General features: G+C 36.3%; 1 protein-coding gene across 1 annotated transcript in view; it reads left to right on the top strand.

Moving 5' to 3' along the window:
• LOC114025706 (nodal modulator 1) overlaps positions 1-24,857 on the top strand; it is a 50,358-nt gene extending 25,501 nt beyond the window's left edge. Inside the window, exons 15-31 of the mRNA XM_027839175.1 lie at positions 1,165-1,301; positions 2,496-2,583; positions 2,905-2,968; positions 5,324-5,419; positions 8,006-8,218; positions 8,303-8,385; positions 8,993-9,152; positions 9,308-9,434; positions 12,729-12,842; positions 13,454-13,581; positions 14,459-14,600; positions 16,373-16,456; positions 17,382-17,492; positions 18,523-18,624; positions 21,989-22,108; positions 23,981-24,073; positions 24,331-24,857. Of these exons, the coding sequence (XP_027694976.1) occupies positions 1,165-1,301; positions 2,496-2,583; positions 2,905-2,968; positions 5,324-5,419; positions 8,006-8,218; positions 8,303-8,385; positions 8,993-9,152; positions 9,308-9,434; positions 12,729-12,842; positions 13,454-13,581; positions 14,459-14,600; positions 16,373-16,456; positions 17,382-17,492; positions 18,523-18,624; positions 21,989-22,108; positions 23,981-24,073; positions 24,331-24,462 (1,994 nt within the window). The 3' untranslated portion in view covers positions 24,463-24,857. The remainder of the gene's footprint in view (positions 1-1,164; positions 1,302-2,495; positions 2,584-2,904; positions 2,969-5,323; positions 5,420-8,005; positions 8,219-8,302; positions 8,386-8,992; positions 9,153-9,307; positions 9,435-12,728; positions 12,843-13,453; positions 13,582-14,458; positions 14,601-16,372; positions 16,457-17,381; positions 17,493-18,522; positions 18,625-21,988; positions 22,109-23,980; positions 24,074-24,330) is intronic.
• Positions 24,858-26,002: the final 1,145 nt, after the last annotated feature.

Genomic DNA, 26,002 nt, shown 5'->3' with positions numbered 1-26,002 from the left:
ACTTTTTTAGGTTTAGTTAATATACCTTATATTTCCTGCCAATCTTATTACTTTAAAAATTGTGTTTGGTCTTTTAAAATAGAATACTCAAAATCCAGTTAGAGCTTAATACCTTTACTTAATTCTTTCTTGTCCTTTTGTGCTGCATATATAATACATTATTAGGCATTAAAGAAAATGTCACAAACTGGTTGTCATCCTTATATAGGATAATATATTCTTTATCTTTTGATAAGTCTGGACTTCATGCCATTCCATTTCCAAATAATAGAAAAACGGTGGTAAAATAGTTTCATTGTTGTGTAAACATTATGGTTTTATCTAGTACATTTTGTTAATGAAGTGACATTGGCGGCTTGCTTTTACTTTTTCAGAATACTGTATTGCTTCTAAGTGTAGTAAGTGACAGTGTCCTGAAGAAGTACAGGGCATGTTTTCCATTTTTATTAACTTAGATCTGTGATTTCATTGATTCACTCTCCACAGATGCAAATCCCTTCTATGTATTTGTTAATGACCTTCTAGGTGACAAATCAGAATAGAATTATCAACATTAAGTCTAAAGAAATCCTTATCTTAACTGCCAAAGTTTTGTAGGTTGCTAAGGCTAAAATTACCTGGTAGATAGTTTCTCTGAACTTAGCCAGTCTGGTTCTTGTACATTATTCTACTGCTGGAGTCATACTTTGAAACCTTTTTGACTTAGTAGGAGCTTCTAGTATTTGTACTCCGTTGGCATAACGTTTGTGCATGGGCTGTCTCAAGAGGTATAATAGGTTCCCCGTCACATGAAATCTTCAGATGGTTACATGAGGATAACTACTGGGGTATGATGTTGTAACTATGCATTTTACTAGATAAGCTCAGATGTCTTCCAGTTCTGAGATTATCTGCTTTTTTGAGAAGCCAGTACTACTTCTATACCATAATGAGGCATCTAAGTAGGATTTTAGTACCATTTAATTAAAATTTATTGAAATTCTTTCTTACAGCCTGATTTTTTTTTTTAACTAGGCCAAGTCTGATTTATTTTTTGCTAATTTTAAGGACAGAAGATCATTATCTTTTTTTCCCCCCATTTTCCAAGAATTAGAAATTCTTGGGAAGAAAGATACTTTGTTAATGTTATATATGGTATTGACCACCATGCTTTTTTCCCCCCAGTAAGTATTATGCATGAGGATTGGTGCTGGAAGAATAAAAGTCTAGAGGTGGAAGTTACAGAAGAGGATGCATCAGGGATTGAATTTAGGCAGACTGGCTATATGCTAAGATGTTCGCTTTCTCATGCAATTACCCTGGTATGTATGGAATGTGGGAGATAGTCTCATTTAGAGAGGAGAGAGCAATAGACTATTGTTGCTAAGAATTTTGTTTGGAAAAATTACATTGTGTCTCAATTTCATTGTCATTTTACTTACCTCTCATAGGTATTTTGAGAAATGATAAATAGGATACAGCTTAAGTTCCTTTGGGAAAAGATACCTATATTAATTTCATATGATTGTCCAGAGTTAAGTCCTCAGTTTTGGAAGGTAAAACATTTTTGGAGGTGAATTAGATGAGAAGCTTTTTAAAAATAAACTAAGAGGCAACTAGGTGACACAGTAGATAGAGCACTGGAGTCAAGAGGACGTGAGTTCAAATGTGACCTCAGACATTTAACTAGCTGTGTGACCCTGGGCAAGTCAATTGTCCCAATTGCCTCCAAAAAAAAAAAGGTTAATATTTACAGTTTTTTTAAACTCTGAACCGCTTTATTTATTCTTAAAAGGAAAAAGATTAATGTTAGAAATTAATTCCTTTCCATTAGAATAGATCCATTTTTTTGCCTTACGAACATGCAGGTTTTTAGTGTGCAATATAGGCAGCTATAGCAAATTTTATTCTGTGTTGAGTGTTCGTTTCGTGCAGAGCAAACAAAAGTTTATAAGTTCCACAGTGGTGCTTTTTCCTCTGATGGAGGAAAAAGTTCCTTTGTGGACTAATGGACATTGGCAAATCTGACCTCAACTAGGAGAATAACATCATTCCATTTATGAAGCTCAGATTGTCCAGAATTCATTAGCTTTAACATTTTTTGACACCAGTAGGTGTCAGGTACCTGAGACGTGAAAAAAGTAAATGACTAGTTACACCATGCACTGCAGAAGTTGAGAGAGGAAGTTAGCATTCTTAATTCTTGTATGTTTTTCTAACAACTTAGCTATACACTTAGAAATAGTTATAATACCTATTATTATTACCTAATTGTTACCTAGCCAGTAGGTAATGATACCGATGCACAGGAAAAGATATTATATTTTTGTGGGAGTCTATGCAGGTATTAAATTTGGATTTGACTCATAAGTTCTTCAGTGATAAATAGGCATAATATAAACATGTTATAAATAGGTCTTGAACATAAAGGGTGTCCCTTTCTATATAAACATTACCGATTGTCTTATCATCCCTCTGTTTCCTGGTAAATCATTGTGCTGTCTTTGGTCCCTTAGGAATTCTATCAGGATGGAAATGGACCTGAGAATGTGGGAATTTATAACCTATCCAAAGGAGTGAACCGATTCTGTCTGTCAAAGCCTGGTAAATTTAGCAGGATTAATGTTGCTGCTAGTTAGAATGATTGAAACTCACCAGAGAATGATCTTAAAGGCAGCTTTCTTTCTTGGCTTTATTTGCATTTTAACTTATCAATTTTCAGTGGCATTGAGTTTTTCTGCTTCATGGAAGAAGCAATCACTTAAATGGATTAAATTAGATAATTTGCACTGGACTCTTTCATTTTTATTTACATAAAAATAGTACCACATGTTTAAATGATCATAATATTTATGAGTAGATATATCATTCTTTCTAAAGGTTAACTGTACTGGTAATTAACTGAATTTTTCTTTGTTTTCAAAGGTGTATACAAAGTGACCCCACGATCTTGTCACCGGTTTGAACATGGATATTATACTTATGACACGTAAGCTTAACTTACTTATAAAATGTTTCATAGTTTGCAAGCGTATTTTTTTTTTAAAGAGAAAAACATGTACTTTAATCTGTAATCCAAATCTATTAGCTCTCTGTCTGGAGATGGATAGCATGTTTCATCATAAGTCCTCAAAAACTGGTTGATTATTGTGTTGATCAGAGTTGCTAAATCTTTCAGTTGATTGTCGTTCATTTGTTTTTTATTTGTGTCTGACTCTTTGTGATGACCCCATTTGGGGTTTTCTTGGCAAAGATACAGGGTTGGTTTGCTATTTCCTTCTTCAGATGAGGAAACTGAGGCAAACAGGAGATTTGCCCAGAGTCATAGAGCTAGTAAATGTCTGAGGCCAGATTTGAACTCATGAAGATTAATCTTCCTGACTTCAGGCCCAACACTCTATCCAGTGCACTACCTAGCTGCTTTCCAAGTTGATTATATCTCTACAATACTACTGTTATTGTACAGCATGTTCTTCTGGTTCTTCCTTCACTTTGCATCAATTCATAAAGTCTTTCCAGGTTTTTTGAAACCTTTCTCTTTATCATTTCTTACAGCATAGCAGTATTTCATCACATCCATATAGTATAACTTGTTCAGCCATTCTTCAGTTGATGGATATTTCCCCAGTTCCAATTCTTTGCCAGTACAAAAAGAGTTTCTTTAAATATTTTTGTACATATAAGTCCTTTCTCTTTTTAATCTATTTGGCATATAGTCCTAGTAGCAATATTGCTAGCTTAAAGGGTATGCATAGTTTAATAACTTTTGGGAATAATTACAAGTTGTTTCCCAGAACAGTTGGACTAGTTCACAGCTCTACCAACAGTGTATTAATGTACCTCGTTTCCCACAGCCCCTGCAGCATTATCGTTTTCCTTTTTTTGTCAGCTTTGTCAATCTGATGGGTATGAGGTAGTACCTGACAGATTTTCACTTAATTTTTTAATTTTAATTTTCAATTAATTTTCACTTCTCCAGTTATTAATGATTTAGAGCATTTCTTCATATGGATATTGATAGTTTCAATTTCTTTCTCTGAAAATTACCTATTCATTTCCTTTGACCATTTATCAGTTGGGGAATTGTTCTTTTTTTTGTAAATTCTCTTTGAATTTTTAGAAATGAGACCTTTATTAGAGAAATGTGCAAGTGCTTCTTTTGTTTTTGTTTGTTTTTGGTTGGGCAATGGAGGTTAAGTGACTTGCCCAGGGTCACACAGCTAGTAAGTGTTATGTGACTGAGCTGGATTTGAACTCGGGTCCTCCTGAATCTCGGGCCGGTGCTCTATCCACTGCACCACCTAGGTGCCCCCTGCAGGTGCTTTTTAAGAAGATAATGAATAGTGGTTCTGATTTCATTGGGAATAGAAGGAATTGTTTTATTTGCAGCAAGAAGAATTTAAATCATTTATCAGAATTTTTCTGACAAGGGTTGTGAGACATTAGTATATATTGCTGAGAAAATACCTGATGAATCTTCTTTCTTGGAGTTTAAGAAAAGGGTAGAAAAGCCTACGGAGTATGGCTTAAATGAAGAGTTGTGTTTTTTTTTTTTCCAATTTATTTATTTATTTTTAGTTTTCAACATTTACTTCCATAAGATTTTGAGTTCCAAATTTTTTCCCCATCTCTCCCCTCCACAGACATGTCCCTCTAAGACAGCATGTAAATTGATATAGGTTCAACATATATGTTCATATTGAATCTATTTTCACATTAGTCATGTTGTAAAGAAGAATTAGAACCAATGGGAGAAACCATGAGAAAAAAGAAACAACAACAAAAAAGAGACAGCAAATAATATCCTTTGATCTGCATTCAGACTCCATAGTTCTTTTTCTGGATGTGGATAGCATTTTCAGTCATGAGTCTTTTGGAGTTTTCTTAGTTCCTTACATTGCTAAGAAGAAATAAGTTTATCAAAGTTAGTCATCACACAATATGACTGTTATGGTGTACAATGTTCTCCTGGTTCTGCTCGCTTCAGTCAACATCAGCTCATATAAGTCTTTCCAGGTTTTTCTGAATTTTGCCTAATGCAAGCTTTTTTTGAGTCTGTTCAGTTCATGTCTACATAACTCAACGGACAAGATTTATTCAGCTCTTTCTTTTATATACTTTCAGATTGTTTCTGTGTTTTGGGGCTGTGTTGACAGTGAAAGAATTTTTGTTTAGAATGCTGTTTATTTTTCTATTAGTATTTCATTTAAGAGATATTTTATTTCAAAACAAAATAGGCCAAGAAGATAAGAAAGGACAGTAAGAAGGATTACCAGAAATGGGTTAGTCCTTTGGGAGTTACTAGGTATTACAATTTGGTTCAGTTCTTCTTTCTGGTTTACAGGTCTTCACCCAGTATCCTGACACTAACAGCCATTCGGCATCATGTTCTTGGAACTATCACCACTGACAAACTATTGGATGTTACTGTGACCATTAAGTAAGGCTAATGTGGAGTTGAGTGGTTGGGAGAGGGGATGCTGAGAAGTCTCATTTATAGAATTTTGGAGTTGCAGGGGAGCTTTAGAGACAATCCCATAATAACATCATTTTATAAATGACTAAAGTAATACCTAGAGAACTTAAATGGCTTGTTGCCCCAAGTCACAAGTAGCTAGTGGCATATTAGAACCTAGATTTCCACCTTCATATCCATTGTTCTGCTACCCCACTTCTCTTAAATGGCATTAACATTTTTTCAGCCTGTAAGACGAGTCATTTGTGTCTTATGTTTAATCTCGAGCTCTTCTTGTGCACAGAATTACATAGTGTTTTCATTCATCTTAGTTCAGGTTTTAGGGCAGACTACTTTCTTAATTTTCCCTCCTTTAAACCTTTTCTTTTAAAGCATGTGAAATGGAGATGAAGCCTCCTGACTAAGGAAAGCTTAAGAAAACAAAATTATAGCTCAGGTTATGCCCACCTGTCTGTGTTATTCAAAAGGGACTGCTGATTTATCTACTGTTAAGGTGCTGATATGCCGTCAGTGACGCACATCTGATCCCTTAATTTTCTAGAGAATTTAAAGGCAATGAATCTTTGTCAAATGAAATTTAAATATGATCATCATTTTGTCTTTCTTGGAGGCCTGTTTTTGGCTAATACTTTATGCTTTCTTCTCAGTAGTAGTAGCAGCTTTTTTTACTCATTTTCACTCCTTTAAAATAGCATTTGTATGTCCTCTGAGTTTTTTTGTAGTGAGTTATATTCTGGAAGAGAAAGGTCAAAGTGATACTAGGATGGAAACAATATACCAAAGATCATAGTATAACTTAAAAATGGATAGATTAAGTTAATATTAAATATAGTCTAGGCATAATAACTTAAAATTTTTTCTGTGAAAAAATGTAATAGAATTTCAGAGTTGGTCCATCCTGTACTTAAACAAGATTCCTTTTTGTAAGATAACCAGTTTGTGATTATCCAGTCTGTGCTTGAAGACCTACAATGAGAGGCAACCTACTGTCTCCTGAGGCAGCCCATGTTTTAAGGTAGTTCTGTTTGTGAGGAAGTTGATTTCCTTTCTTTCTCAGCCACATTCCTTGAAAAAGCTGTTTACGTTCAGCTCTTCCATTTCTTCTTCCCTTCTCAATTTTGCAATCTGGTTTCTGACCTCATTATTCAGTTCAAGATGCTTCCCATCAGCTTTACTCAGTCCTTGGCTATTGAATTCCAGGCTCCCCTGTTCCATTAATTTTCTGCCTCCTTGATGTTTCTTCTCCATGGGTTTCTGTGATAGTTCTCTCTCTTGATTTTTCTTTTACCTGGCTGCTTCTTTCCAGTGTCATTTGTTAAATCAGAATCCAGGTCACTTCTCCTAACTCTGTGTGTACTTCAAGGCCCTGCCCTGGACCCTTTCTTTCTCTCCATTCTCTCTTTTGGCGATGTCATAAGCTCACATGAGGTTAATTATGTCGCTGCAGATGACTTCTGGATCTATATATATATATCTAGTTTTTGTCTCTTTCCTAAGCTCTAGTCCTGATTGCCAGTTGGACATTTCAAATTCAATGTCAAAAGCCAACATTTCCAAAAAAGAACTTAGTATCTTTCCCACCAGACCCCCCATTTCACAAATTTCTGTATTTTGTTCACCACCATCTTGCTAGTTACTCAAGTTTACAATCTAGGTGTCATCCCTAAATGCATATTTATTTACCCAACATTTTTGGTCAGTTGCCAGATCATGTTTTTTTTTCTTCATAACATCACAGTGTCTCCTACCTCCTTCCTTTTCATAGCTGTCACCTTTTCCCTGGATAATCATGATAATATGAATTGTTTTCCTGCCTTAAGTTTCTCCCCACCCGCTGCTAGGTGATTATCCTCAGGTTTGACTGTTTCGCTTCCCAACTCTATGTCAGTGATTCCTCACTATCTCTTGGTAACTCATTTATTGTGCTTTACAGCCTGACCCCAGTTTTCCCTTCTAGCCTTTTTGTGTGCATTACCTTTCATATACACTACAGTCCAGCCAAACTATCTTCTTAGTGTTCTTCACACATCTGACTTCATTTGCCATCTTGGTGTTTTTGTGCAGGCTGTTCCTAGTGGCTGCAATTCACTTTTTCCTTACCTTTTCTTCTTAGAATCCCTAGTCTTTTCCGTAGCTCAAGTCAAGGGCTACCTTTTACATAAAGTCATTCCTGATTCCCCTTCGCCCTCCAGCTGATATTCACTTCCCTCAAAAATTATCTTTTTTATATTTTGTATCTGCATTGTATATTTTGTTATATACCTGTTATCTGCCCTGGTTAGATGATAAGCTGCTTGAGAATAGGGACTATAACCACTTTTCTTTATATCCCCAGGACCTAGCATAGTTTCTGGTACATAGTAGGTACTTAATAAATGCTTGTTGATTGATTGAAACCCTATTTCTTAGTTATGGAACTAGTCAGCCACCCTCTAGCTGCTTCTGACTTACCCAAGAATTACAATTTATAGAAGCAAAGTCCCTAAGCAGTCTGCCGGTAAGAGAGATTAAATCGCTCAATGTGGGTCCTATTCCCTTTCTTTTTTTCAGGTCCTCAATTGACAGTGAACCTGCCTTGGTTTTAGGCCCCCTAAAGTCCGTGCAGGAGCTCCGTAGGGAACAACAATTGGCTGAAATTGAGACTCGCAGGCAGGAAAGAGAGAAGAATGGCGAAGAAGAAGGAGGAAGGACAAAACCCCCAGTGCAAGAGATGGTGGATGACCTGCAGGGTCCTTTCTTATATGATTTCTCTTATTGGGCCCGGTGAGTTGTTTTACTCTATGTCCCTGTTTTCTTGTTAAAACAGGGAAGAGAAATGACCAATGTTAACTCTCTTAATTGTTTTAGATCTGGAGAGAAAATCACTGTTACACCTTCATCTAAAGAACTCCTCTTCTATCCTCCTTCAGTGGAAACAATTGTTAGTGGAGGTAAAATAAAACCTATTGTGCAAAAAATGCATTTTAGTTGTTAAACTGTGGATATTTTGCTTTATGGAAAGGGGTGATTCTTTCTTGAAATCAGAAATTATCAGGTGGTGCTAGTGGTAAGAAAAGCCACCTTTAAGAATCAAAGTATATTATAATTTATGTTCTTAAATTCTGTAGGATCTTTTTTCTTATTGTGGGAGTTAGTAGCAAACATTGTTAAAAGTGGAAACAGAATAAATAATTCTTTTTTATGGAAACCTTCTATTCCTTTAGAAATAGTTTTTCTTTGCTTTTTGGGGATCTCATATTGTTCCTTCATACATTTTTATTCGTTGATATAAAAGTATAAATTGTTGCTTAGCTTTGTACTCTGGTCAGGAAGCTTTATGTTTCAGTGCTCTAAATAGTTCTTTTCTTTCCATGTGGATCTCAACTTAGTTTCTTTTGGACCTCAGTTTTTCTGTTCATTAAGTGGGCATGTTAGCAATGATCTACCTGCCTCAGGCTTAAGAACTGTATAAATCCATCCTTATTAAATTTGGTTGCTGCATTTCTTAGATATTATAGAAACATAGAATTATCTTGCTCTTCTCTCCTTCCCCTTTAGAAAGCTGCCCTGGGAAACTGATAGAAATCTATGGAAAAGCAGGCCTGTTCTTGGAGGGCCAGATTCACCCAGAGTTAGAAGGGGTTGAAATAATCATTAGCGAAAAGGGAGCCACTTCTCCACTAATAACAGTGTTCACTGATGACAAAGGTAGCTATAGGTAAGCACCTGAAATGGAAGCATTTGCATCTGTACAGTTTTTTTTGTTAACTGCTTTTCTAAAAGAGTTAGGAAGCAGAGTTCCCTTGGATTGGGCCATACGGCCTAAATCTCTTTAAGATTAAAAGCAGATCATTATGTTTTTTTGTCTTTAAGTGTTGGACCATTGCACAGTGATCTGGAGTATACTGTGGCGTCACAGAAGGAAGGATTTGTTTTAACTGCACTCGAGGGAAGTGTTGGAGACTTCAAAGCTTTTGCCTTGGCAGGAGTAACTTTTGAGGTATTGTTCTGGTTGCTTGATCTTAAGATTTCATGTTATAAATAAATTAGGTGACTCAACTGATATAGAGTATATTTGTCAAGTTATTGAATACAAAATGTTCCTATGTTAGCAAAGGGACTAAATCTGGAATACCATTGAATTTAGGATATTTTCTGTATGTTTTGGAAAGTGTCTAAGTCTCCAGCCCCTCTGTGGCCTATAATACCAGATTGTGATTTTTCTTTGTATCTTACTATAGTGTCTTGCCATTTTAATTGTTATTTTGATGGAGTATGATATTTTTTAAAAAATTGTCCTTTGTGTTGAATCTGGAGATCTCTGAGTGAGAGTACATTTCTTTTTGTATCTAAAGCTCTGAAACAACCATATTGTGATTTATAACACATACTTAAGGAAATTTCAGATACTCGAATGTATGTGATCTCAGCCATGAAGCAGCAACTTGTAACTTGTCCATTTGAGTGATTCTTCTCTGTGCCTTCCCAAAGTTTGCCACAGAGTCTACCCAACATGGTGGAGGGTTTCCTAATTTCCTAACCTTCTTTTGACATATCAGGGGTACCACTGGAACACTCTGACTTTATCTCTCAGCATATGACCAGCTTATCTTTTCTTCCTATTGTACAATTTTTTTTGTTGGTGAATTTTCTTTTTCTTTTTCAGTTCCTATTGGTTTTATGTTTCAGTCTACTCAAACCCATTGAGAGTATGGATTATTTCATTCTTTGTACTTGTATCCCCAGCATCTAGCACAGTACCTAGCACATAGTAGACACTTAATAAATACTTGTTCATTGAGTGATCTATCATGTATTTCTCCAAATGATGCATATTTTCAGTTTTTTTGGAGGTAGTCATGTCTCACATTTTGCTGCCAAATATCAATACTTGTAGAAGTTCGTTTTCAAAAGACGAGCTTTTGCTTTCATGGGGAAGCTTGAGGTTGGTAAAAGAGCTTTGTGATTTCTCAAAAGCAACCTGGCCTGCTTTTGTCCTCTTTTTTGACTTTGGACCCAGGTTCTGTATGTACCATCTGTCCCATATGCATACCATAGGATAAACTTTATAGGGTTTCTATCTTCAACAGTATGTTGAAATTTGGGCAATGTATATTCTTCAATCACTTGGCCTCTCCTATTTGGATGGAGTGATAAACAGCAGTCTTCCAAGAGGCTTTGCAATGTTCTGGGGCTTGAGACACAATGTCATTCACAGACACTGTCCAAAGGGACTCCCTTGTCAACCTGGACTCTGGTCCTGGAGTCAGGAAGGCCTGAGTTCAAAGATGACATCTCAGACACTTACTAGCTGTGTGACCTTTGGCAAGTCACTTAACCTTTGTCTACCTCAATTTCATCATCTGTAAAATGCAAAGAATAACAGCCTCTACCTCCTGGGGTGTTGTGAAGATCGAATGAGATATTATTTGTAAAGCATTTAGCACAGTGTCTGGCACATAGGTGCTTAATAAATGCTTGTTTCCTTCCTTTTCCCCATCACAGTGACGAATAACTGTGCTTCATCTGTTATTTATCTTCAGAGGGTCATCATCGAAAAGTTTTATTTCTGTAGTGATGTTTTCCAAGAACTCTTAAATAATTGCGATTCATGTATTGGAGACACCTTCTTCAATGGAATCAAATTCTTTTTTGTAATCAAGAAATAGGCGTAATGGGATCTTATATATTCTACCTCTTTTGGTTAATTGTGAAGTGGGTAAAGACATGCTCCAATGTTGCTTTTTTCAGTGACTAAAATGTTCTTTCTCCCTCCCACCTCAGACCCCACAGTTGTGGGGGGGGAACCCCAAAGAAATTCCTAAAATTCTTTGTTACCTTGCACAAGGAGTCTACCTCTTGGCTAGGAGGTGGGTAACATACTTCATCCCTGGACTTCTGGAATTGTGGTTGGTCATTGCATTGATCAGAAGTCTCAGGTCTTTCAAAGTTGGTTGTCTTTAAGATACTGTGATTGAAAAAATTGTTCTGGTTATTTCATTCTGCATCGGTTTATACAAGTTTTCCTAAGTTCTCTGAAACTATCCCTTTCACCATTTTTTATGGCACAATATTATTCCATTATATTCATTTACCACAACTTGTTCAGCCATTCCCTAATTGATAGGCATTCCCTTAGCTTTCAGTTCTTTACCACTACAAAAAGAGCTGCTATAAATATTTTTGTAGATTCATGCCCTTTTCCTCTTTCTTTGATTTTTTTTGGGGGATATACACCTAGTAGTGGCATTATGGGTCAAAGGACATTATTCACAGTTTAAATTTTTTGGGGCATAGTTCCAAATTGCTTTTTAGAATGGCTAAACCATTTCAGAGCTCTACACAGCACATTAATATGCATTTATCATTTTCATTTTTTGTCAGATTTGACATCCTAGTGGATGTGAAGGGGAACCCCAAGATCAATCAATATCTATTAAGTGCCTACTATGCACCAGGCACTATGTTAAGCACTGGGAATATAGAAAGAGGCAAAAGACAGTCCCTGCCCACGAGGACCTTACAGTCTAATGGGGGAAGACAACATGTAAACAAATACATATAAAGAAAGCATTTACAGGTTAAGTAGGAAATAATTAACAGAGGGAAGGCACAAGAATTAAGAGGGGTTGGGGAAGGCTTCCAGTAGAAGATGAGATTTCAGTTGGGACTTAAAGGACTACAGGGAGATCATAAGTAGAATTGTTTTAATTTTCATTTTTTTCTAATTATTTGTGATTTGGAGCATGTTTTCCATGTGGCAGTTTCCTAGGCTTACTTCAAGTCTTATGTCATATTCTGCCTTCTGTAGGATAATTATCCCAGTTCCCTCAGCAATTAGAGCCTTCTCCTCTGAGATTGCTTTCTCTCTACTCTTAACATATCTTATACCTACCTACTTATTTTCCTGTCTCCTCCATTTTAATGTGAGAACCCTGAGGGCAGGAACCATTTTTTGCCTTTCTTTGTATCCCCAACACTTGGCACAGTTCCTGGTACAGAGTGAAAGTATAATAAGTGTTTTTTGACTGACTGATTGATTCACTCAAGGATAATGATTACACAGCAATAATAATATTAAGAATAATAGCATTTATAATATCACTTTAAGGTTTCCAAAGTGCTTTACATATGTTATTTCATCCAGTCCTCAGAATAATCAGATAGATACTATTAACCTTTGGCCCTTGCTTCTGCCTGAGCAATGTTTTCCCCATCAGTTTGTCCCCATTTTCACTAAGAAAGTCATCCATGGTAAGTATGAAATAATTTTGATGTTACTTTATTATAACAGATAAAATCTGAAGATGACCAACCACTTGCTGGAGTCCTATTATCCCTCAGTGGGGGTGTGTTCCGTTCCAACCTTCTGACTCAGGACAATGGGATGCTGACCTTTTCAAACTTGGTAGTGTATTCATGTGTAATTGGCTGCTGTTTGCCTATAGGGGAAGGCAGGGGTGGAGCGTACATTCCTTGTGTTCATCTTGTAAATATGAAAAGGAAAACTAACTTGTAGTGTTTCAGATCCTCTGGAGACCAAATCCAATTTGAACATTGTTAGTACCAGAACTTTAGCTGCTGATTCATGTTTCTCTTTACACAATCATTGCATATTCTTGCCTTGCACCTGTCACAAAGATGTTGTAATTAATTACCCTGGCCACAGCTCCTTCTACGTATCTCCCATTGTTTCACAGCAGGATTGCAGTGTTTATGATCTTGAGTATTGTAAGGTAGTTATTTTTTGTGTTTCTTTTCCAGAACATGTACCACATATTGGAAAAACAGCACTCAAATAAGTCACTAGTATATCCTCAGAAAGTATAATAGCCATCATATCAGTCCTGTGGAGAACTGTCCTCAAAGATAGGATAGGAGTGATCTTTCTTAGCCTGTTAAGAACCAGGAGAGCTATATTAGTGGTAGTTCTGACCTCGCTGACTGAAGTTTTCTTCATTCTTACTGGGTTGAAAATGCTGTAGCACAAACCTCCCATTTTCGGTTGTTTCTTGGCAGAGCCCAGGGCAGTATTACTTTAAACCCATGATGAAGGAGTTTCGTTTTGAACCTTCCTCACAAATGATTGAAGTGCAGGAAGGGCAGAATCTGAAGATTGCCATTACTGGTTATAGAACAGCTTATAGGTAAGTGTCCCTGGGTCTCACAAAAAAAGCTCTGAACATGGTGGCTGAACTGTGGGATCTGACTTAGTGCTGTGCCATGTGGAAAGCAGACTTTGAGCATCTTCCCTTATTTCTGTAAGAGTGTTTTTTAGGGGAAGAGGAGGACGTGTTTGGAGTTGAAAAAATGATTTTTTGACCAGACTTGGCCTAGAATAGCTCTTTCGAATCAGTTGACTTGAATTAAATTGAAGAGAGAGTTGTGCTATCTTTCTTTTTTTTATTTTTAATTTTTTTTTTTTTTTTTTAGACAATTGGGGTTAAGTGACTTGCCCAGAGTCACACAGCTAGTCAGTGTCAAGTGTTTGGTCTGAGGCCAGATTTGAACTCAGGTGAAGACCTGAATCAGGGCCGGTGCTCTATCCACTGCACCACCTACCTGCCCCTGAGAGTTGTGCTTTCAGTGGAGCTATGTGTGGAATGAACATTTTGTTGTGAACAAAAGAGTGATGGGAAGGGGTTGGAAAATTGAGGATTTTCCTGAGAAAATGTGATTTTGGAAAGTTGAAATTAATTAATTTTTGCTTTCTTAAATATTTCATTATCTGGAGAAAAAGTTACATTTTATTACAATTTTTCAAGGGCTTTGGAAAAATGTTTAAACATAAGAATTGATTATAACGTACAGGGATCAATACAGGAAATATGTGGAAGTAGATCACATAATTACACTTGTTTAGTTTGTTGGAAACTGAGTATTTTGTACTGTTTTGTTCTGTAAATTTTATACTCATTTTTTCTGTTATCAAATGTAAGTCATTTTATTTGAAATCCTTTATCTGCTGTAGAATTCTATGGAATGCTCACATGCTCCTTTCTTCCTTCCTCCTCTTCTTTCTAGTTGCTATGGTACAATTTCTTCTCTAAATGGAGAACCAGAACAAGGAGTTGCTGTGGAAGCAGTAGGACAGGGTGATTGCAGTATTTATGGGGAAGATACTGCAACTGATGAAGAGGGAAAATTCAGGCTTCGAGGATTATTGGTAAGAATCAAAACTTCTTTATTATACTTTCTGTATTTCTTTGCATCATATTATTTAGCAAGATGGTTGGGTATTACCATTTTATTTTGCTAAATGTTTTCTTTGATGCTTGACATACATCCACTTCTCAAGACTTTGTGTGTCCCAGATGTGGAATGAGGCATTTCTTTTCAGACTTGGCCAGTGTGTGGATTTGTTTTACTTAACTATACTTATTTATTAATAAAGAAGGGTTTTTCTTTTGGAGGTGCCATGGGGGAAGCCATTGGGAAGTGACAGTGATAATTTAAAAATAGCATCAATAAAACATTTAAAAAGAAAAAAGAATCACAACTTCAGGTTTGCTGTTTTACCCAAGATTATCATGGATGAAGACATATTGTTCAAGAACTCTGCAAGAAATTGTGACCTAGAGTTATGAGCAGAATCAGGTTTTTGTCGTTGAATCTTTTTATGAGGCATGCCCTTTATCAAAGCCTAGAAGTTAACTTTATACAATTAAACAGTATTGCTGAGAATAAAGGCAGAGCCTCTGTGTTCTGCCATAGTTGAGCTTGGTGTGTTCTCCAGGCATGGAAATGATAAAGTATGATCTGTTCCACCCTGGTTTTGTGATAATATCTTAGAAAATATCGATATCTTTTGTTTTTAACATCACCTTCATGTCTAAATACATCCCTCTTTTACCCACTGAACGATCTCTTGTAAAAGACACTGAAAAAGAAAGAGGAAAAAAAAAGGCAGTTCAGCCAAATCAATCAATACATTGACTATACATTGAGAGTATATACAATATTCTGTATCCATAAGTGTAGAATACATCCGTCTCTGCAGTGAAGGGAGATTATAATTATATCTTCTTAATTTACACTGTTGTAATTATTCTGTGTATTATTTTCCTGGTTCTGCTTACTTCACTCTGTATCAGTTTATGTAACTATTCCCATGTTTCTCTGAATTCTTTTTTATTATTTCTTGAAGTGCAGTAGTATTGCTTTATAGTTATGTTCTACAATTTAACATTCCCCAGTTGATAGGCGTCTACTTTCTTTCCAGTTTTTTGCTACTACACAAAATGCAGCTATGAATATTTTACTATATATCTCTATCTCTGTCTATCTATCTACCTATCTTTCTATCTATGGCTTTTATTTCTGTCTTTGAACTCTTTTGCTTCTAGCAGTTGGATCTGGGTCAAAGGGTATGGAATTTGAGCCACTTTTTAAAAGCATAATTCCAAGTTGCTTTCCAGAATGGTTGGACAAATGCACTGCTCTTGCTGTGCTAGTTTTCATCTTATTCTTGTCAGACTCATAATATTTCAGAATTTTTTTGTTCAAAGATACAAATAACTATTTGAAGTGAAATTGTTTCAGATCCTAGGTGAACCACAAAATGTGTAACTGGTGATCAGAAATTGGTTGGTTCCATGGTTGGTTTTAAGGTAACTTTTCTAATGGTAATAACTCAGATTTATATAATGTTTTTAAAAGTTTACAAAGTACTTTCTTTACAACAACTGTGTGAAGCAGGTAATTCAAGCATTAGTCCCAGAGAAGTTAAAATAACTTTCCCAAAGTCACCTGGCTAGTAAATTTCAGGGCTGGGATTAGATTTCATGTTGAATGTTCTTTCCACTCTACCAGAATACCTCTCAGTAGAAGGTTAACAGATTTTATGCATAGGGAGAGAAATAATACCTTCTTGGTTAAGGCCAGAAAGCATTGCATGTACTGAACTTTTTCAGGATTTGTCATTGGTTTTATTTGCAGCCTGGATGTGTATACCATATCCAGCTCAAGGTAGAAGGTAATGAACATATTGAAAGAGCCCTCCCTCAGCATCGAGTAATTGAGGTAAGGCATTTAACTCTGTAATGAATCTTTTAATGATTAGCTCACATTCTAAAATATCGAATTAACTACCTGCATTTCACTTAGTTGGGTGACTTTAGATCTTAATAAAAGGTTCTCAGGATAATATTTCTTTATAAATAGTTCTTATAGCATGAAAAAGTATAATATTAGCATCATTAGAACAATTAATTTTGATAAGAAATTTTAACATTTGGTTCCTCTCCCTGTAAGTTCCTCAGGGAATTTAAAGTATGTGCTTATGGAGCTCTTCAGATCAAGGACATGAAAGAGAATATTGGTTTAAATGGTAAAGGATCGCTTCATTGTTGTTACCCAATTTTCCCTTATCCAAATGAATTTCTCACTTATCTCTTGACTTCCAGGAAAGTTTAATTAGCCTTCCATTAGATGGACAGCTTTTTTGAAGTGAAGGCCATTATTCAAACTAAATTGTCTAAGTAAAGAAGTATATATTAAATTCAGCAAAAAGCAGGTCAGGATTTTCATGTAGGACATTCCTCCTCTAATCTCTGTTTCCTGCTGCCTCTCTTCCCATATGCCTAATTTGCTAGGCCTGAGGGCATGGTTAAGAGAAAAGTAACTGACTTGGTTAGATTTGTATTTTGTACTTGTGGTTCTCAGGATAGAGTCTAAGGTAGCAAAGGTAGTATGTGGTACTCTGATTTGAAAAGGACTGTGGTGGCTGATGTGACAAGTTCGGGTAGTGGTTCATAATTGTACTTTTTTTTTTTTCCTGAAAGAGAGGAATAGTAGTTTTCTTTAGACCAGTAAAAAAAAAAATGTTTGGCTCCAATCGCATACGCAACTTCTTGATATAAAGTAAATATCAGGAATTCACATAACTAGAAGTTATTTTCTTTGGCTAATTCGTAATGCTGTGCATTTATTCTTTAATATATTTTAGGTTGGTAATTCTGATATTGATGATGTAAATATCATAGCTTTCCGGCAGATTAACCAATTTGATTTAAGTGGAAATGTGATCACTTCTTCTGAATATCTTCCTTCATTATGGGTAAGATTAAGTCTGTTTTTAATATAAATTTGGTTTTCTTTGACTTTAAGGTGAGTGGGAGCCATGAGTAGTGACCAGCAGACTATTACTGAAATACTAAGTATGTTCCTAAATTGGTTAGAGAAATTGATATATGACAATAGTTAAAGTTAGTATTTTAATGTTTGATTATAGCACTGTTAGAATTAACATAGCAGTTACTGAGTTTTTAAAAATAAAACTGATCTGAGCCCAGATGACCACATTTGTCTACAGTTACTCTTTGTGCAAATTGTAGAGGAAAGCTGATGAGTAATCAATATAGTGTGGGCCTTAAAGCAGGACAGTGTTAAGATGATTTAATACCATTTGCTTACTTAGCTTTTTGCTAAAAGATTCTTTTCATTTAGTGTTCTTGGGGGTGTTCATTTAGTGTTTTTATGATTTTATAATTACAGATTGATTTGGAAGGAGTTTTGAGATTTAATTCTACTGACCATCTATCTTTCATAAAATGATGGAAAACTGGCAGTTTAGACTCACAGAAAGTATGATTTTGGCCTTATCATTGGGTAAGAATAGGCTAGAGCCATCACAGTGCTTAGCATCTGCCAAGACTATACACAGCTCTTCTCTATGCTCATTTGCTCACAGTTTTGAGGACAGAAAGTGGGTCCGTTAGCCTGAGAAAAAAAGTAACTTTTTTTAAAGCCCCACTTAAGTGCTTCTTGAGGCAACAGAGGGAACTAAATGTAGAATAGAAGTACTTTTTTAGGTTTTAGGTGGAACATAATTTTGAAGCAAAGAGATGAGGAAGCCTTAAATTTCCATGAATCTCACCTTGTCAGGGCCTCAGATGATTGATGAGGGTACTATAAATTACTTGCCAGACTTGGGCATTTTCTTATTCAAATCACTATGCTTTTAAAGAATCCCTTCACTTAAGAATTAAGATATGCTCAGGATGTCAAAAGTGTGAGTCCTATTCCGGATTCAAAAGCACTCTGAAATGCTTTCCTTCTTTGATCACTTACTGTTTTTACTCTCACAGGTAAAGCTTTACAAAAGTGAAAACCTCGACAATCCAATTCAGACAGTCTCTTTGGGCCAATCTCTTTTCTTCCACTTCCCACCATTACTTAGAGATGGAGAGGTAATAGAGATTACTTGATTATAATTTTTGTTTTTGTTCTTGCTTCCCCTCTACTAAAAAAAAAAATTATGAGCATAAAATACGAAAATGTATGGGCCTACTCTTCACTCCTTTGCCAAAGGAATAACCAAAGGATTACTGAATGCTCTGTTAGTCAAGAGGGCTTGGATTATCTAGTTAATATAAAAATATTATTTCTAATAAGAAATAGGCCACCTGTTTTGGGGATTGAGAGAACAAACTTCAAGGATTTTTGGATCATTTTAATGGTATAGATTCATACTCTGAGATCTCTTTGAGATGTCTCAATTTATCAATTGAGACAATGATTTCTTCTTTTAAATTTTTTAAAATTAATTTATTTTTAGTTTTCAACATTCACTTCCACAAGATTTTGAGTTCCAGGTTTTCTCCCCATCTCATCCCTCGCCACACCCCAAGATGGCATGCATTCTGAATACCCCTTCACCTAATCTGCTCTCCCTTCTATCTCTTCTCCCCCATCCCTTTCCCCTTCTATTTTCCAGTAGGGCAGAATAGATTTCTATACATCATTGCCTGTATATCTTATTTCCCAGTTGCATGTTGAAACAATTTTTAACATTTGTTTTTAAAACTTTGGATCCCAAATTTTCTCCCTCTCTTCCTCCCCACCCATCCTTATTGAGAAAGCAGGCAACTCGATACAGGTTATACATGTGTAGTCATGCAAATCATTCCCATAGTAGTCATGTTGGGAAAAACTATTTTTCCCTTCACCCTATTCCCACCCCCCCATTTATTCTATTCTCTCTTTTGACTCTGCCCCTCCTTAGAAGTATTTGCTTCTGATTACCCCCTCCCCCAATCTGCTCTCCCCTCTATCATCCCCCTGCTCTCTTATCCCCTCTCCCCCAGTTTTCCTGTAGGGTAAGGTAGATTTCCATATGTGTATGATATTCCCTCCTTAAGCCAAATCCGATGCGAATAAGTCACTCACTCCCTCTCACCTTCCCTCGTTTCCCCTCCACTGTAAAAGCCTTTTATTGCGTGTTTTATGTGAGATAATTTACCCCATTCTACCTCTCCCTTTCTCCTTCTCCAAGTATAATCCTCTCACCCCTTAATTTTATTCCCCAGATATCACCCCTACATCTTCCCCTCACCCTGTGCTCTCTATTTATATGTCTATCTGTCTATATATGCACATACATAAAATTTTTTTCCCTCCAACTGCCCTAATACTGACAAAGGTCTTATGAGTTACAGATATCATCTTTCCATGCAAGAATGTAAACAGTTCAACCTTAATGATTTCTCTTTCCTGTTTACCTCTTCATGCTTCTCTTGAGTCTTGTATTTGAAAGTTACATTTTCTATTCAGGTCTGGTCTTTTCATCAAGAATGCTTGAAAGTCCTCTACTTCACTGAATGTCAATTTTTTCCCCTGAAGGATTATACTCAGCTTTGCTGGGTAGGTGACAGGCAATGATTTCTAATTGATAAGGCCAAATTTCATGGCCATTTCCCAAATCTAATCTGCCATCATATTCTATGGGATGATATAGTAACTTTTCTCTATGAAATATAACTAAAAGATAATTTTATGGTTACAGGGGTGCGGCCTTGAGGCTACAAGTGGCTCTCTAGGTCCTCAAGTGTGGCCCTTTGACTGAATCCAAACTTCATAGACCAAATCCCCTTAATTGTTCTGTGAAGTTTGGATTTAGTCAAAGGGTTGCACTTAAGGACCACTTGTGGCCTTGAGGCTGCAGATTCCCCACCTCTGGTTTAAAAAAAAATAAGGATTTCAGAATTTATATATCCCGAGCAGATATTTTCCTTAAGTTAGTGTCCTTGGGACTCTGTATATACTTACTCCAGCAATACTGCCATTACTTTAAAACATTTGTTTCAAAAAAATTAAATCTGCCCTCTTTGGACAACATTTGGTTACTATTAAGGATATTCAAGAAAATGTGCTGTAGGCTGTAATAACAGTTGTCAAAGAAGAGTTCCAAAAATGTTTTGAGCAAAGCAATTTGAGGAAAAGGAGAAGAGAATGAGCCCTAGATTGGTCACTGCCCTCTGTGGCCAGAGCCCTCCACTTCTATTCCTTTTAACCTGTGATGTCTGTGCCATCATCACTATGCTCCTATACTGAAGGTAATGCAGAGGCTACTGTTGTTTGCTAACCCAACCCCTCTGAAACTAGAATCCAAACCCAGAAGGGTTCTTGAAGAGAAGATAGAGATGTTATCCACAAGGGAAAGGCTGGCACAAGGATGGAACTATCCCTGTAGAACAAGAAGATGCCAAAACAAAACAAGCACAGATAACTGAAAGTGTTAAAGAACTGTAATTCTAGCGGCAATACAATTTGAAACACTGTTTTTAAAATACAGCTTTATGAAAGTGTTGAATTTGCTTTACTTTTTAAAAAAAGGTGTTCCTTTGTTTTAAATAAGTTTTGTTGATATCTTTTTTTTTAGCATCACCTATGTTTTCCAATGTAGTACTCTCCCAAAGAACTATCCTTTATTAAAATGAATAAAAAAGAGGGGAAAATTTTTCAGCAAAACTAACCACCATATCAGGAAAGTCTCATTTATAGGGAGTGTTCTACACTCATACTCTTCTGCAAAGAAGTGGGAGGGAGATGACTTTGTATAGCTTTTCTCTGGGGCTGATCTAGGACATTTTAATTCTATGGCGTTCAATTTTGAATGTTGTATTATTCTTTCCATTTACGTTGTTACAGTCATTGTATGTATTTGTTTTCCTTGTTCTGCTTACTTTACTTTGCATCATTTCACCTAAGATTTCTCACGCTTTTCTGTATTCATCATATTTGTGATTTTTTGCAGCACAGATAAATATTTTAAATTTATGTCTCAGAATCTGTGTAGCCTTTTCCCAGTTGACTTTGTTTCCAGTTCTTTGCTACTACAAAAAGTTCTGTGAATATTTTGGTATTTATAAAATCTTTTTGTCTTTTGTCTCCTTGGAGTATATGCTTAGCAGTGGAATCTCTGCGTCAGAGGGTTTGGACATTTGAGTTCCATTCCTCCTCACCTCTTTTCCCTCTCTCCCCCTCCTCTTTCTAAGTATAAATTCCACATTACTTTTCAGAATGGTTGCACCAGTTGGCAGTTCAGTCAATAGTGTTTTAGTGTGCCTATCTTCTCATAGTACCTCCAACATTAAGTATTCCCATCTTTTGCCATTTTTAGTAGTTTGCTGGGTGTGAAGTTAAATCTCAAAAGTTGTTTTTTGATTTTCATTTCCCTTTTTGGTGATTTGGAACAGTCTTTTCATGTTGGTTTAAACCTGCCTGTAGTTATTGATGATGGATTTTTTTCCTTTTTTTTTTTTAAATGGACAGAATTATGTTGTATTACTGGACTCTACACTATCCAAATCCCAGTATGACTACACCTTGCCTCAGATTTCTTTCACTGCCATTGGATATCACAAACATATTACCTTGATTTTTAATCCTACAGTAAGTAAAAGGGGTCTTTTTTTTAAATGGGAAAGAAAAATATGTGAAAATGTAGAGACTTTAGCTGTTTAACATAGATTGCTTAAGCCAAGTGATAATTGTGGGGTTTTTTGTTGTTGTTGTGGTTGTTAATTTGTGGTTTTCTAAGTCAGTGTACTCCCCAGCACCTTCTATTTGAGTTGACACCACTACACTATCCTGTCTGTCAGGTAGTAGCTAACATTTATATAGTACTTTAAGTTTTGTAAAGTACTTTACACACATTGTCTTTTGAATCTCCCAAACAACCCTGGGATTATAGATAATATGGCGATTGTTGTCCTTATTTTACACATGAGGGACTCAGACTCACAGAAGTTAAATAACTTGCCGCCAATAAGCATCAGAAGTGAGATTTGAATCCAGGGCTCTCCTGACTCCATATCCAGTACTCTACTCCTTGACTGAGAGTAGTAGAGAGTCTGGTCAAATTCCTAACCTGTTAAGTTATATGTTATGCAGTTATATGAGGTGTTTTCAGCAGAGCTTCAAATTCTGGGAGTTTGGAAACCATATTTTAGGTGACACAGGGATGAAATGGCTAACATATTCCTCTCAGCCCCAGCAGTGTTAGAAAATGCCAGAGATGATCATTCAGATGAATTCTTTGTCTCTGCCTTGGTACACATCCAAACCCTTGGTGAAATGAGAGGGCCTTTGTGAAGTGGCACTGATGGAATAAGGATGCAAATATACCTAAGTGCTTCCTTGCCAACAGAGCTGAAGCAGAGCGGTCTCTGGAACCAGGGACACTTAGGGAGCTAGTGTCAGGTAAATAGAGATGCCTTTTGGTGATAACCCTACGATCAAGCCCAGCTTATATTGTATCACTTTTGCAAGACTAGGAAGGTGAGCCAAGCAAGGGCTGTCTATAGGAGTGATAGACTTAGTAACTAGATTTCTCTGTTATACTAATCAGGCAAAGACAGCATATATGTTAACCTGTTGAGCACTTCTCAAAATCAGCAAGTATGTAACATTAATCAGTGCATCATCATAACTTCTTTTTATTCGTTCGATTGTATTTACTTTATTTTTTTTCTTGTTTTGTTTTGTTTTGTTTTTTGGCTAGGCAATGGGGTTGACTTGCCCAGGATCACACAGCTAATGAGTGTTATATGTCTGAGGCCATATTTGAACTCAGGTCCTCCTGAATCCAGGGCCAGTGCTCTCTCCACTGCACCACCTAGCTGCCCCTGATTGTATTTACTTTAATGCAGGTAGCATACTAACCAGTATTGCTATAAATACAAATTTCTTGGCATTAGGACATAGGAAACTAATTTTGGGGGCCTTGTCCTTCTTTAATATATGCTTTTGGGAAAAGTCAGTTGATTTATCTGGCATTTCATTTTATCTTTCTATAAAATGGGGTTGAAAATGTTTTTCACCTGGCCATTTTGAAAAGCATTGATAGGTAGTACCTATACTGGGTATTCCACAAGTCTTAGTGAAGTTTTAAACTATTAAAGATTAAAATTACACTAAGACTTTTTGGACACGCTGTATAAAGTTTGAATCTCTTGGAGGGACTGGAATTGTGATTTCATTAGAAAATAGGGATCTCATGAGTGAGGAAGCTCCCTTTACCAATGGAGATTGGTACCTTCTCTACAACTTACAGTCTTAGAGAACTGCCTACAGCTCTAAGAAGTTAAACAACTTGTCCAGGGTCACACAGCCAGAATGTGTCAGAATCAGGACTTGAACCTAGGCCTTCTTGGCTTTAAGGCCAGTTTTCTGTCCAACACACCACACTGCCTCTAGGTAAAAAGTAAATGTATATGGTATTATGGATAATTTGTTAATGAACTTTTCTCTTGATGTTTTTAGAGGAAATTGCCTGAACAAGATATTGCCCAAGGATCTTATATTGCATTGCCTCTGACATTGCTTCTGTTGCTAGCAGGTTATAACCATGATAAGGTAGGAGTTCTTTAATTCATCAAGAGTAGTTAAGTATGATGGGCTAGAGGTTTGAGTTAAGGAGAACTTTCTTCCTCAGTTGCTTTGGAAATGTCAGCTAAAGAAGGCCCGGCCTGAGTAAGATGTGAAAATGCCCAACAGCCCTCAGAGGTTCTAGGAAAAGGGAGGTGAATGTTTGTTACTAAATGTCACTTGGCTGAAGAATTTGGGCTCCTTTTAGGTTTTTTTATTCCCATCCTGTTGTCTGTCTCCTCTAGCTTATTCCTTTGTTGTTGCAATTGTCAAGCCGACTGCAAGGAGTACGAGCCCTTGGTCAAACTGCCTCTGACATTGGTGCCCCAGAAGATGTAAAGAGACAGGTAAAGAAGCAGAAGACTCGAAGGACCTGAAGAGAAAGACATGTTACCTAGACTTGGACCTAGACCAGGCTGGAGGCTGAAGCATTTTGGAAGCAAGGCCTCTGGCTGTACCGTGCATTGGATAAATGATGGATTGCAGAAAACTTAAGAGAAATTTCTGTTTATTCCACAGGCCCCCCCCCCCCTCACTACAGCTGTACTTTCTCTTTCAATTTCTATGACCCCTTGCTGTTTTAAAATCAAGAGTTACATGAACGGACCCCCTTTCACTCCACTGAGCATGTATTTTGGAATTGAAGATAATTTATTTTTTGTCATGGAAATATTTTAAGCTTTGCTGGTGATGTGAGAATGTAACTCTTACCTTCTACATTAATTTGCAAGAGGAATTCTGGTCCAATAAACAAGATTCTCAGTTTCTTTAAGAGTAATACTTTGGGGGATTTATTTATTTTTTTTCTGATTTTATTTTACTTGTGGGCCTGTTTAAGAAATATCCTATATCTAATTCCAGGAAGTTGTGTTGATTTCAGGTAAACAGTCAATCTGCATTCATATTCCATCTAGTCTCAAATATGATTTAGATAATATTGTATAGGATGTGCACAGGAATTTTAAGTTATGAAGTTAACAGTACTTTAATGGCATTGGCTTCATTTTTCTTGGTTAGTAGTTAAGTTGTTTTAAGCACAACCCTAAAAGGAGAATGAGAGAAAAGTAAGGTTAAATATAGCATATGAGTCAATGGCAAATAGGATGGAATTGAGGAGTTTTCTGCGTGTTGATGAGTTAGTCCACGTAAGTGGTTGTTGAGTTGCCAGCTCTTAGCTGGTTTTACATGTGTTGCCTGCTTTTTACCTTCGAAGATTATGAATTTTATGTTGAAAATCTTGGGATGTATACAATACACATCCCATTTCTGAGTGTTTCTTAGTATTACTTCGTATAGATGTCCAGAAACATTCCTTTTAAATGTTAATGGTGCTTTTTATTGACGTGGTGTAAAGGTTAAGAGCTTGTGAGAGATACAAGTAAACGTCAATGAATTCTCTGCAATTCCTGATATGACCATTGAGTGGCAATGTTCAACTTTTGAATGATCGGAAATTATAAGAGGCTTCTATTTTAAAAAATATACATATACTCCTTTAAAAGCAGAGATATGGCATTTCGTTTTGAAAGTTGAACTGAATCAGATGTAAAAACTTTCTGCCTTGGGTTTTATAATTTTCATGCAGGAGTCCTTTGATCCTTTTGTTAGAAGCAAGTAATAATTAGAGATAATGACTATAAATAACAATTTCTCAAACTTAGGTTGTGCTTTAAGGTTTACAAAGCATTTTCCTTGTTGTAACTCCATGAGGTTGGTAGTAAAAATATTATTACCCTTATTTTGTGGATGAGGAAACAAAGAGACTCAGGGAAGTGATGACCTCAGTTATGCAGCTAGTAAATGTCAGAGCCAGAATTCATACACAGGTCTTCTGAGTGTTAAGTCCAGTCATGAATGCTTCTTTTTATTTTTAGGAAATTACTTTGCTACAACAGGACATCTTCTTGAAGAATATCA

Source organism: Vombatus ursinus, unplaced genomic scaffold, assembly GCF_900497805.2.
Source record: "Vombatus ursinus unplaced genomic scaffold, bare-nosed wombat genome assembly UNPS02014832.1, whole genome shotgun sequence".
Lineage (NCBI taxonomy): Eukaryota > Metazoa > Chordata > Mammalia > Diprotodontia > Vombatidae > Vombatus > Vombatus ursinus.
Note: the sequence above shows the minus strand (reverse complement) of the source record. Positions and strands in the feature narration are given on the sequence as shown.